At 45.7% G+C, this 14,162-nt stretch overlaps 1 protein-coding gene across 11 annotated transcripts in view; it reads left to right on the top strand.

The window, feature by feature from the left end:
- The window catches only part of LOC143764527 (cyclin-dependent kinase 11B-like), an 89,411-nt gene extending 77,375 nt beyond the window's left edge, over positions 1 to 12,036 (top strand). For all 11 annotated transcript variants that reach the window (XM_077250161.1, XM_077250167.1, XM_077250163.1 and 8 more), the window contains one exon: positions 11,704 to 12,036. In XM_077250161.1, the coding sequence (XP_077106276.1) occupies positions 11,704 to 11,796 (93 nt within the window). In that variant the 3' untranslated portion in view covers positions 11,797 to 12,036. The remainder of the gene's footprint in view (positions 1 to 11,703) is intronic.
- Positions 12,037 to 14,162: the final 2,126 nt, after the last annotated feature.

The following is a 14,162-nucleotide window of genomic DNA, read 5'->3' as shown; positions in this document are numbered from 1 at the left end:
CCTGTTAGTGGCCCTAATAGAGCTCACGCCTACCTAACAGCGGAGGTTGGCACCCTAATATCTCGATGTGGCGCCCCCGCTCAGCGTAGACTGACCCTTCTTGCCCTTACTGGGCCCTACCAACTACCCACGCCCAAGACCCAAAACATCATACACACAAAATAGGCCTAGGTCACACTCAAAAAGTGAAAGAAAAAAAAAAAAAAGGGAAAAACAAAATCAAAAACTAAAAACAGGGCAGCAAAATATTGCTGCAAAAAGTCCACAAAAATTGTGTACCCTGTGAGCTGTACTGCTGGGTCTAGAGATAAACCTAGTCTGATCTACATATAATATAAAGGTTGTCTCTCAAAATTGACACACCCAAACTCGGGGGCGTTGGAAAAGTACAAATATCTTATTTTGCTGTCATTAATGAACACAGTGAGGTCTAAAGCAAAATATAGCACTTAGAGGTAAATACATACACTAGCTCATATTCAACACCGAAAGGGTACACAAGGAGCACCTATATTACAGAGATGGAGATCCCACAATAAAGACCTCTTATCTATATAACAGCATGCCACTGTTTTCAATAGTACATAGTAGATTTGTTACCTAGAAGTCGTCTGGCAGACATATATAAAGGGCTTAAGTAGAACAAAAAAAAATGAAAAGAACAATGAAAGAAAAACAAAACAAAATTAAACAAATAACTATTCCTGGTTATTAGTAACCATTATGTTGCACATGGAGATATTGCTCAAATACCCAATGCGATATATCTCATGCCAGGTTCACCAGTACATATAAAAGCCCATACAGATGAAAACAGTCTCTCATGGTTCACTTGTTTAAGCACCTAAAATATTCCTGTGGAGGAGTGCTATATACAGTCTGCCATGACAACAATAAACTTATCTGAATATGTGACGTAGTATGTCCATATCGCCATCCCTATGCGTTTCGCCCCTTCCCAGTATAGGGGCTCATCAGGGGATCAAATTGGGATATAGCAGCAGTGGCTTGAAAAGTGGATATGACCATGTGGAGATAATGCTACATTTATAGGTTCAGATTACCGTAATTCATAAACAATGCTGCCGTTTGAGGAGGCTACATAGAGCCGATGAGGTGATTCCACGTGTCAGCGCTGCTATTATGTTACGAAGTGCGCGCTTATTCCACATCGGAGTGAGACGCTGTCTTCATAATCCAAGCCTCATTATCGCGTGGTACTTCCGGCGCCAGGTCACTCCTTATATGGTGGAGCACAGGGATTGGAGTAGACATGCGCAGTAAACATTACTACGTACTGCCTCAACCTTACGTTCCTTAATTACATATCATTTCCGGAGGTCCGGTATACTTCTTGCTAGGTGACACGCTAAGTGCGTCTCACACAAGCGGACATGCGCAGTGCGCAATACTCACGCGGATAAATAAACTGTGCATAGGACATTAGGCTCATTTCCGGATCCCAACCTATTCCTACTTAGTGGAACGCAGATGCGTCTCACCAGGGCGAACATGCTCAACGCACAGTCTTCAAATAGATATATATAGGGGCTATGCAGTGGAACAAGACCGCCAACTCGGCTGTTACATGTTATTTACAAGGGTCCAATTCTACTTGGTGGAGCGCTAATGCGCCTCGCCAAGGTGGCCATGCGCCCTGTGCATTCCTCAGATAAATATATTCAAGGCTGTGTATAACAATACCAGCGCAGCCACCTACCGACCCTAAGGCTAGGTTCACATTACGTTAATGGTGTCCGTTAGACGGACGTTACAGAGCGGCATAAACGCGGTGTAACGTAGTCCGTTAACGCCGCCATTGACTGCAATGCCGGACGCATCGCTAGCGCACACCCACAATGGGCATGCGCTAGGGATGTGCCGTCATTGAGTGACGGACCCTGAGACGCGGGCTGCAGTGTTTCCGGGTCCGTCACTACTAGCGCAGATAGAGCTACCAGAGGTCCATCTGCGCTAGAGCAATGTAAACGTTGGCACTTGCGTTAACAGCAGCCCGTTAGCGTATGTGCTGAACGGGCTGCTGCTAACGCAGTGTGAACCCAGCCTTAGACATAAACTGTCTCAAAAGATAATTCTGGAAAGAGCCATATTATATATCCTAAAACATACTTGAATACATAGTTTTGCAGCAGCTCTATAAGCATCACATCCTATATCAGTTTATCTCCACTGGGCAAATTGATATTCCGCGTATCATGCTATATAGTGAGGGGCATACATGCCCAGATTCATGAGCACCCTCAGTCATACATTGATGAAGGTACTACCACAGAGGTAGAAATGCTCTGCAGTATTTACAGACTAACATTAGTCAAAATTGGACTAAAAGAGTATTCTACCAGAAATCAGATTCCTATATACAAACAGGGTATATGAAGCAGGTATATGTCAGTTGTTTATTAAGCCCACCCGGGCTCATACTTTCCATCCAAAAGATCCACCTACATTCTCGCTGAAGGATCTTTTTGTCCCAATCGCCCTGTCTGATTGAAGGGTACACCACCTCAATGATCTTAAATGAGATACTATCTACATCTCCGTTATGTACGGAGTTGACATGTCTTGCCAATGGGGAATCTCGTTTGTGTCTTATGTCTCCTAAGTGTTCGCTCATTCTGACCCGTAGCTGTCGTTTTGTTTTTCCCACGTAGTCCATGGGACAGGAGCAAGTACAGACATATACGACACCGTCTGTTTTACAGTTCCCGAATTGTCTATTTTTGTATGTCCTTTTTGTCACAGAGCTTTGAAAAGTGCTAGATGGTGTAACATGGTTACAAAAACTGCAGATAAATGAGATAGTATCTCATTTAAGATCATTGAGGTGGTGTACCCTTCAATCAGACAGGGCGATTGGGACAAAAAGATCCTTCAGCGAGAATGTAGGTGGATCTTTTGGATGGAAAGTATGAGCCCAGGTGGGCTTAATAAACAACTGACATATACCTGCTTCATATACCCTGTTTGTATATAGGAATCTGATTTCTGGTAGAATACTCTTTTAGTCCAATTTTGACTAATGTTAGTCTGTAAATACTGCAGAGCATTTCTACCTCTGTGGTAGTACCTTCATCAATGTATGACTGAGGGTGCTCATGAATCTGGGCATGTATGCCCCTCACTATATAGCATGATAAGCGGAATATCAATCTGCCCAGTGGAGATAAACTGATATAGGATGTGATGCTTATAGAGCTGCTGCAATACTATGTATTCAAGTATGTTTTAGGATATATAATAATGGCTCTTTCCAGAATTATCTTTTGAGACAGTCTATGTCTTAGGGTCGGTAGGTGGCTGCGCTGGTATTGTTATACACAGCCTTGAATATATTTATCTGAGGAATGCACACGGCGCATGCCCACCTCGGCGAGGCGCATTAGTGCTCCACCAAGTAGAATTGGACCCTTGTAAATAACATGTAACAGAGCCGAGTTGGCGGTCTTGTTCCACTGCATAGCCCCTATATATATCTATTTGAAGACTGTGCGTTGAGCATGTTCGCCCTGGTGAGACGCATCTGCGTTCCACTAAGTAGGAATAGGTTGGGATCCGGAAATGAGCCTAATGTCCTATGCACAGTTTATTTATCCGCGTGAGTATTGCGCACTGCGCATGTCCGCTTGTGTGAGACGCACTTAGCGTGTCACCTAGCAAGAAGTATACCGGACCTCCGGAAATGATATGTAATTAAGGAACGTAAGGTTGAGGCAGTACGTAGTAATGTTTACTGCGCATGTCTACTCCAATCCCTGTACTCCACCATATAAGGAGTGACCTGGCGCCGGAAGTACCACGCGATAATGAGGCTTGGATTATGAAGACAGCGTCTCACTCCGATGATGTGGAATAAGCGCGCACTTCGTAACATAATAGCAGCGCTGACACGTGGAATCACCTCATCACGGCTCTATGTAGCCTCCTCAAACGGCAGCATTGTTTATGAATTACGGTAATCTGAACCTATAAATGTAGCATTATCTCCACATGGTCATATCCACTTTTCAAGCCACTGCTGCTATATCCCAATTTGATCCCCTGATGAGCCCCTATACTGGGAAGGGGCGAAACGCATAGGGATGGCGATATGGACATACTACGTCACATATTCAGATAAGTTTATTGTTGTCATGGCAGACTGTATATAGCACTCCTCCACAGGAATATTTTAGGTGCTTAAACAAGTGAACCATGAGAGACTGTTTTCATCTGTATGGGCTTTTATATGTACTGGTGAACCTGGCATGAGATATATTGCATTGGGTATTTGAGCAATATCTCCATGTGCAACATAATGGTTACTAATAACCAGGAATAGTTATTTGTTTAATTTTGTTTTGTTTTTCTTTCATTGTTCTTTTCATTTTTTTTGTTCTACTTAAGCCCTTTATATATGTCTGCCAGATGACTTCTAGGTAACAAATCTACTATGTACTATTGAAAACAGTGGCATGCTGTTATATAGATAAGAGGTCTTTATTGTGGGATCTCCATCTCTGTAATATAGGTGCTCCTTGTGTACCCTTTCGGTGTTGAATATGAGCTAGTGTATGTATTTACCTCTAAGTGCTATATTTTGCTTTAGACCTCACTGTGTTCATTAATGACAGCAAAATAAGATATTTGTACTTTTCCAACGCCCCCGAGTTTGGGTGTGTCAATTTTGAGAGACAACCTTTATATTATATGTAGATCAGACTAGGTTTATCTCTAGACCCAGCAGTACAGCTCACAGGGTACACAATTTTTGTGGACTTTTTGCAGCAATATTTTGCTGCCCTGTTTTTATTTTTTGATTTTGTTATTCCCTTTTTTTTTTCTTTCACTTTTTGAGTGTGACCTAGGCCTATTTTGTGTCTATGATGTTTTGGGTCTTGGGCATGGGTAGTTGGTAGGGCCCAGTAAGGGCAAGAAGGGTCAGTCTACGCTGAGCGGGGGCGCCACATCGAAATATTAGGGTGCCAACCTCCGCTGTTAGGTAGGCGTGAGCTCTATTAGGGCCACTAACAGGGACCGTGTCAGGAATATTTTTCTCTATCAAAAGAGTTCCTGTGGCATTTTTTCTACCCCGTTTGGACCTAGTTGTTTTGATGTTGGTAGTTATTATTAGTTTAGTTTTTAATACTATTTAATAAAATTATCTTTTTAGGATATTGTTTTTTTTGGTTGTTAGTTAGATTATATCCTTATACTATTTGATTTGATAGTCTTCTTCAGTAATGTAAGAAGTGTCTGTGTGTCAAATTTGGGGGCTCTAGCTATTAAATTAAAGGGTTAAATGGCGGAAAAAAATTGTCGTGGGCTCCCACGCAATTTTCTCCGCCAGAGTGGTAAAGCCAGTGACTGGGGGCAGATATTAATAGCCTAGAGAGGGTCCATGGTTATTGGCCCCCCCTGGCTACAAACATCTGCCCCCAGCCACCCCAGAAAAGGCACATCTTGAAGATGCGCCTATTCTGGCACTTGGCCACTCTCTTCCCACTCCCGTGTAGCGGTGGGATATGGGGTAATGAAGGGTTAATGTCACCTTGCTATTGGAAGGTGACATTAAGCCGGATTAATAATGGAGAGGCGTCAATTATGACACCTATCCATTATTAATCCAATCGTACAAAATGGTTAAGAAAACAGACACACACATTATTTCAAAGTATTTTAATGAAATAAAGACACATGTTGTTATAATATTTTATTAGACTCTTAATCCACCTGAAGACCCTTTGTCACCTGAAACAAAGTTTAAAAAAACAAACAACAATATTCCTTACCTTCCGTCGTTCTGTCCCACGTTGTAAATCCATCTGAAAGGGTTAACTAGTTTTACAAGCAGAAGCCTGTTAATGCAGCCGCCCCTGCCTGTAAAAACCCAGGGAAAGAATGGATTGGAGGGGAATGACCTGTAGTTACCTTGAGTCGCGGTGATGCGCCCTCTGCTGGATGTCCTCATATGAACTCGAGCGTGGGAACTTTTACCAGGCTCGAGTTCATATGAGGACATCCAGCAGAGGGCGCCTCACCACGACTCAAGATAACTACAGGTCATTTCCCTCCAATCCATTCATTCCCTGGGTTTTACAGGCACGAGCACTGCTTTAGCAGAGCTCCTGGCTGTAAAATGAATTAACCCCTTCAGATGGATTTACTTCGTGGGACTTGACCTGAGCGAGGGAAGGTATGAGATATTGTTGTTTTTTTATTTTTCCTTTGTTACAGAACGAGGGTCTTCAGGTGGATTACCAGTATAATAAAATATTACAACACCCTGTGTCTTTATTTCATTAAAGGACTTTGTAATAATGTGTGTGTGTTTTCTTAACCATTTTGTACTATTAGATTAATAATGGATAGGTGTCATAATTGACGCCTCTCCATTATTAACCTGGCTTAATGTCACCTTACAATAGCAAGGTGACATTAACCCTTCATTACCCCATATCCCACCGCTACACAGGAATGGGAAGAGAGAGGCCAAGTGCCAGAATAGGCGCATATTCAAGATGTGCCTTTTCTGGGGTGGCTGGGGGCAGATGTTAGTAGCCGGGGGGGGGGGGGCAATAACCATGGACCCTCTCTAGGCTATTAATATCTGCCTCCAGTCACTGGCTTTACCACTCTGGCGGAGAAAATTGCGCGGGAGCCCTCGCCAATTTTTTCCGCCATTTAACCCTTTAATTTAATAGCTAGAGCCCCCAAATTTGACACACAGACACTTCTTACATTACTGAAGAGTAATATGTAATAACAGAAGGGATATGAGATGGTTTACTGTATGTAAACCATGTCTCATATCCTGTCGGGTTTGTGAAGGAGAGAGCAAAAGCCGGTATTTGAATTAGCGGCTTTTATGCTATCTAGCGCTGCATTAAATATAAATATACATATATAGGTGTCTCAATGACATATATATATATGTATATATACCTATTCTATGTGTATATATCTACTCTATTCTAACCTGTCAGTGTGATTTTACTGTACACCGCGCTGAATTCCCGGCTTGAATTTTCTCTTGTGAAATTTCTCATCATGCGCACCATAAACGCAAACGAAACGCAGGAAAAAACGCATGTAAACGCGTACAAACGCGGCGTTTTTTAACAGCATGCGTTAATGCATGCGTAAAAAAAACCGCCGCATTTGTACGCATTTATATGCGTTTTTTTCACCACTTGCGGATGCATTTTAAGCGCTGCGGATTTAAACACAAATGTGAAACTAGCCTTAGAGAGTGGCGTGCGGATTCCTCCTTAAAAAAGTCTCTTATTTCTCTTCCCTTTCAGGGCGGACACCTATTTGGAGAAAAATTGGACCAACTTATTTCCGATGCTACAGGGGGAAAAAGCAAGTTCCTCCCTCAACACAGGCCAAAAGCTGCTTTTCAGCGCCAACAGCATTTTCGTTTTGGCCCTTTTCGGGGTGGCCCTTTCTGGTCCAACTCCACTGCATCGTCTAGATCAGAACGATCTACTCGCACAGAAAGAGACTCTCGGCCTTCTTACAGACCGAATCAGTCCTGGCGAGGAAAACCTAGACAACCCAGAACCAGAGGTTCTAGACCTGCCAGATTTCCTTCACAATGACTCGGGGAGAATTCCAGTCGTCACCACCTAGGTAGGCGGACGCCTGCTTCTTTTTCGTCACGTCTGGCTTTCCGTCATCCACGACGAATGGGTCAGAGATCTGGTGTCGTCTGGTTACAAAATAGAATTCTCCGTCTCCCCTCCAGCTTGGTTTTTTCCCTCTCGTCTCCCAAGTTCGAGAGCTCAATCACGCGCTCTTCACCGCGCCATCGATTCCCTCCGCCAAAACGGGGTCATCATTCCGGTTCCGGAACACGAGAGATTCAGAGGTTTCTACTCAAACCTCTTCGTCGTGCCAAAGAAGGACAGGTCCGTGCGCCCCATCTTGGACTTGAAGCTCCTAAACAAGCACATAAAAGTACGGCACTTCCGGATGGAGTCCCTTCGGTCGGTCATTTCCTCATTGGAGCGAGACGAGTTCCTAGCATCAATAGACATCAGAGATGCTTATCTTCACATTCCAATCTTTCCGCGACATCAAAAGTTCCTCCGTTTCGCCATCCAAGAGGACCATTTTCAATTCACGGCCTTACCCTTCGGTCTTGCCACAGCACCCAGGGTATTCACGAAGGTCATGGCGGCTGTCATGGCCATCCTGCACTCCCGGGGAGTGGTTGTGTTGCCATACCTGCCTGCGAGGCAAGTGTCCACATTACGTTGGATTCCCTTTCGCGCCTAGGCTGGTTAATCAACCTGGACAAGTCCTCCCCTGTTCCAGCTCGAAGGATCTCTTTCCTAGGCATGATCCTAAACACCTCCAAGGGGCTGGTCTTTCTTCCTCAGTCCAAGGCCCAAGCGCTTCAACAGGGAGCCCGGACGCTTTCTCGCCCTCGCCCGCAGTCCATTCGGTTTGCCATGAAGATCCTAGGGAAGATGGTGGCCTCAATGGAAGTGATTCCCTTCGCCCAACTGCTTCTCCGTCCCCTACAACAGGCTCTACTGGACAATTGGGACAGGAGTCCCTTTACCCTCGACCGACAATGCCCTCTATCCCCGCGGACCAGGCAAGCGCTCACGTGGTGGACTTTGGAGTCAACTCTCCACCAGGGGAGGTCTTTTCCGATCCATTGGCTGGTGGTGACCACCTACGCCAGTCTCCTCAATTGGGGAGCGGTGTTTCTCCACCACACTGCCCAGGGGCGTTGGTCGATTCGGGAATCAAAACTTCACATAAACATTCTGGAGATCCGTGCTATCAGGTTTGCCCTGAGACGTTTTCACCCTCTGCTTGCAGGTCACCCAGTCCGAATACAGTCGGACACTGTCACAGCTGTGGCGTACATAAACCATCAAGGGGGCACCCGCAGCAGGGCGGCGATGCAGGAAGTTACACACATTCTCCGTTGGGCCTAGGACAACCACTCCACCATTTCCGCAGTGCACATTCCGGGTGTCGAGAACTGGGCGGCAGACTTTCTCATCCGTCAGGGTCTCGCCTCGGGAGAGTGGGAGCTCCATCCAGAAGTTTTTCATCAAATCTGCCTTCGCTGGGGGACTCCGGACGTGGATCTGATTGCATCCCCAACTTCATAGCGCGTTCTCGGGATCCCCGGGCCGTTGGGGTGGATGCTCTGATATTCCCATGGCACCGGTTCCGATTCCCGTACGTGTTCCCTCCACTTCCTTTGTTGCCGAAGGTGATCCGAAAAATCAAGATAGAGGGGATTCCGGTGATCCTTATCGACCCGGATTGGCCACGTCACGCATGGTATGCGGAACTAGTGCATCTCGTATCAGACTTTCCCTGGCGGTTACTAGACCGCCCAGATCTACTGCGCCAAGGACCGATCTACCATCAGAGCTCAGGGGCCCTCCGTTTAACGGCGTGGCTGTTGAAACCTGGATCCTAACTCAAGCTGGTTTCTCCCAAAAGGTCATTTCCACCATGATCAGAGCTCGCAAGACGTCTTCCGCTCGCATCTACCACCGCACCTGGAAAAGCCGCCTTCTCATGGTGCAGACTCCGCGGTCGTCCCCCTCTCGTTTTCTCCATTCCCTTCATTCTGGAATTTCTCCAGTCCGGCTTGGATTCCGGCCTGGCCCTCAGTTCCCTCAAGGGCCAGATCTCAGCGCTGTCGGTTTTGTTCCAGCGTAAGATCGCTACTAACTCGCAAGTCAGGACCTTCATTCAAGGGGTCTCCCACGTGGTTCCCCCGTACAAAATGACTCTAGAGACCTGGGATCTCAACTTGGTCCTGAGCGTCCTTCAGGAACCTCCGTTTGAACCTCTGCGAGACGTCCCACTATCTATTTTCTCATGGAAGGTGGCCTTCCTTTTGGCGGTAACGTCTATCAGGCGCGTCTCGGAGTTGGCCGCTCTTTCCTGCCGGGCGCCCTTCCTTTCCAGGACAAAGTAGTCTTACGCCCATCTCCCGCTTTTCTCCCTAAGGTGGTGTCATCTTTTCACCTTAATGAAGATATCATTCTTCCCGCCTTTTGCCCACAGCCAAAGCATAGGGTCGAAAAGGCCCTTCACACCTTGGACGTGGTTCGGGCCCTCAGGAGGTACGTTTCTAGGACTGCCCCTTTCCGCAAATCGGACTCCCTCTTTATCCTCCCTGAGAGTCACAGGAAGGGTTCAGCCGCGTCTAAGGCTACGATAGCCAGATGGCTCCGATCGGCTATCCAAGAAGCTTATCGGGTCAGGGGCAGGCCTATCCCAGCGGGGGTGAGAGCTCACTCTACTTGGTCAGTTGGTGCTTCCTGGGCCATTCGGCACCAGGCATCGGCGGGGCAGGTTTGCAAGGCCGCAACATGGTCTAGCCTGCATACTTTCACAAAGCACTACAATGTCCACACTCATTCTTCCGCAGATGCGGCCCTTGGCAGACGTACTCTGCAGGCGGCCGTTGTGCATTTATAAGTCAGATGGTACACAGAGTTATTTGGTTGTATTGTTCCCTACCCAGGGACTGCTTTAGGACGTCCCATGGTCCTGTGTCCCCCAATGTAGCGAAGGAGAAATAGGGATTTTTGTGTACTCACCGTAAAATCCTTTTCTCCGAGCCACTCATTGGGGGACACAGCACCCACCCTGTTAGCCTTACGGCTCATTACCTTTTTGGTTCTTGACTTTCTCTGACATGTTATACTCTAATGTTATGTATTATATTGTTATTAATCTCCTACTGCTTTTGCACTGAACTGGGTCTCTGGAAGCCAGCACGAGGGTGTATACTGCAGGGGAGGAGCTAACCTTTTTTTGTCTCAACTTAGTGTCAGCCTCCTAGTGACAGCAGCATAACACCCATGGTCCTGTGTCCCCCAATGAGTGGCTCGGAGAAAAGGCTTTTACGGTGAGGACACAAAAATCCCTATTTTTTTTTTACATTTTTAAAAACTTTTTTTTTTTTTTACTTTTAGCATGCTTCTATAGCCTCCATGGGAGACTAGAAGCTGCCCTAACATGATCGGCTCTGCTACATACAGGCGATGATCAGATCTCCTGTATGTAGCAGAATTGCTGACTTGCTAAGAGCGTCGACCATCGGTCGGCGCTCATAGCAATCTGGCTATGACAACCATAGAGGTATGCTGGAGACCTATGGTTGTCATGCCAACCCATCGGTGACCCACGATCACTTGACGGGGTCACTGATGGGTGAGATTTACGGCATGCTTGCCGGAAGCGCGCGTTAAATGCCGCTGTCGGAGATTAACAGCCACGGGTGGATCGCGATTCCACCCGCAGCTGTTAGAGGCACATGTCAGCTGTTCAAAACAGCTGACATGTGCCGGAAAGGATGTGGGCTCAGTGCCAGAGCCCACATCAAAGCGGGAGACACGAAATGCGTAGTACTAGTGCGGTGCATGTCGTGAAGGGGTTAATCTGTAATATGCTGCAGATTTCCAGATTTGCTTAGTAAATCTGTTCTTGCTTTTGAAGGAAAAGCTCCCGGTGTTCATTCCACAAGCATTGATGGAGACATAAAACACAGTGTGTACAGGGCCTTACTCCAGACACTGATCCAAGGTCTCACAATGCAACCGTACAGTTAGTTTTCTGCGTCCGATAAATATACATGGCCTTATCTATGATGGGCTTTCTATTTTGTGCTCATGTATATTGACCTCTATCGTCATATTCTCCCTTTTATTCCAGGGTGACGATGATCTCAAGGACGCAGGGTTTCACCTTACTACTACCAATCAGGGGGCATCTGCGGCAGGACCCGGCTTCAGCCTCAAGTTCTAAGTCTGCTGGACATGAAATAGACTTTGGTTTTCCAATTTACAAACAATAATAATGACAATGAGGAGTCAGGTCCCAGGACCCCCGACACTGTACAATACCGACTCGTCCACCACTACGTCACATCATGAACGTTGTATTCCAGTGGAGGACCATCACACATGAGCAGGGACTGGCGTCTTTGACGTATTTATTTTTCTCTATTGTATATTTGTAGAAATAAAATGCAGTTTTTAATTGTTTAAATCCTTTTTTTTTTTAAACAAATTTTCCCTTCAGTCATCAGTAGGAGGAACAGGTTCAGATCTGATGCTGCGATAGTGATATTAAAAAGCTCGAGCCAGGTGAAAGGTCTGCAGCCGGGCCAGTAAAGGAAAGTCTTCCCATGGAGCTTACAATGGCCTGATGGATATGGTTTGACGTAAGACCGTTTTACCAATAACGCCTGGTTAGATTCCTGATTTTATGATTTTTCAGAGAGCATATATTTCAAAGATCCCAGCCGGCTACTCCCAGCACCGCTGCAGGTGATTGTCAGGTCTGACACTATGGGAATGAGCTGTCAATCACCTCTAGCAGTGCTGGGAAGAGCCGGCCAGAGGCATGGCGCCAGACTAGTTTGATGTTCAACTGGATTTTAATAAAGTATATTTTCTCTGAGGATAGTTTCGGAGTAAAATATACTTGGTTGCAGTCGTGCAGCCAGGATCTGCTTCATGCCACCCGCGGTTTGGGCAACATGAATCAGATGACAGGTTCCCTTTAACTACTACTAGGGAACAAAAAAATGTAACTTTCTTATACCACTGCCCCTGATCATTGTTGACAGGCTGCAACAGTGATGTCACTACTACAGTACGTGACCGCTGCAGCCAATCACAGGCTTAGTAGACTGTGCTATCTACAATGCTGAGTTCAATGATTGGCTGCAGCGGTCATGTGCTGTACTAGTGATTTCTGTAAAACTTTCTGCGATTCCGGTAGTTGCAGGTAGGTGTCGGCTGTATGACGCAGCCGCCCCTAACCATGTGTACAGGTGAGATTGTCATCGAAGGGCATAAAAGGATATTACTGTGGTGTTATATGTACAAAACAGTTCACTGTGGACATCAATTATTTACCATTTTTATCTGTGCACTTTGTGCCAGACTGTGGGATATATTATATAGGGGGAATTAAAAAAAAAAATTAAAGACATGAAATAATCTTGTATAAGGCCACGTTCACGCTAGCAGTATTTGGTCAGTATTTTACATCAGTATTTATAAGCCAAAACCAGCAGTGGGTGATAAATACACAAGTGGTGACGTGTTTCTATTATACTTTTCCTCTGATTGTTCCACTCCTGATTTTGGCTTATAAATACTGATATAAAATACTGACCAAATACTGAACGTGAGACCGTGGCCTAAAAGAAAGAAGGATCTCCCCCATTGCTATATTAGTCTGTGTACAAGCTGCGGGGAGAGCATTTTGCAGCTTTTTCTGCAGCAGAGGGAGAAGCAGATTGAGCCCAGATCATTAACATATTATTTCCATGTCTGATAGTAAAGACTATTGTATGTATGTAATAGTTTTGCTTTTAGAGACCTTTTACAACCACCTATACACATTAGATTATTATTGGTCATATCTATTGGTTCGGTGACACTGATCATCAGGGATCAGTTGAGCATGTCTGATTTCAGACTACCGAACATTTTGTTCTCCTGGAGATAAGCTTCTGGCAGAGATGTTTCGCCGTCGGCTTTTTCAGAGGATCGCTCCTGTATATGGCAGAGATGGCTGTCAGCCAAAAAATCGTTCTCTAATGTGTATGGCCAGCTTTAAGACCCCATACACATTAGGTAGCTGTCTCGATTTCCCCCCATACACAGGAACGTTCTGCTCGCCGGTGCGCTATAGTACTCTGTGAGAGCTGCTGCCGGACTCCTCTGTCAGCAGCTTCTCTGTGCATAAAAAAAAGGGATCGCCTTTGAAATTGAGCAAGGCAGATCCTTCTCATCCCCGACACATTCTGTCTGGGTAGAATCAGGAGGCCCCTATAAACATCAGCCTTTACTTGTGTATATGTTGCTCCGCCAGTTTTTGCTTTATAGAGGTTTCAGGTTTGGGAGCCATTGTGACCCCGTCCCCTTTTATCCTGCTGATCCATCACTAAATAGAAGCATCGCTATTGAAAAAATCTGATCAGAACCCACAACAAAGACCCCGGACAATGTGGTAGGCAGATGCTTAATGCCGACTCTGCAGATTCTTTATAGATTTTCTGATCCACACAAGGAGTTTATTTAATGAGTCACGCTGCGAATCTGGGAAACGCTGGAAGGAACGCGGATGGGAACATGTAACTCTATAGTGGTCAGATG

Source organism: Ranitomeya variabilis, chromosome 4 (genome assembly GCF_051348905.1).
Source record: "Ranitomeya variabilis isolate aRanVar5 chromosome 4, aRanVar5.hap1, whole genome shotgun sequence".
NCBI classification, from domain to species: Eukaryota; Metazoa; Chordata; class Amphibia; order Anura; family Dendrobatidae; genus Ranitomeya; species Ranitomeya variabilis.
This window is presented reverse-complemented; position numbering and strand designations above follow the sequence as displayed.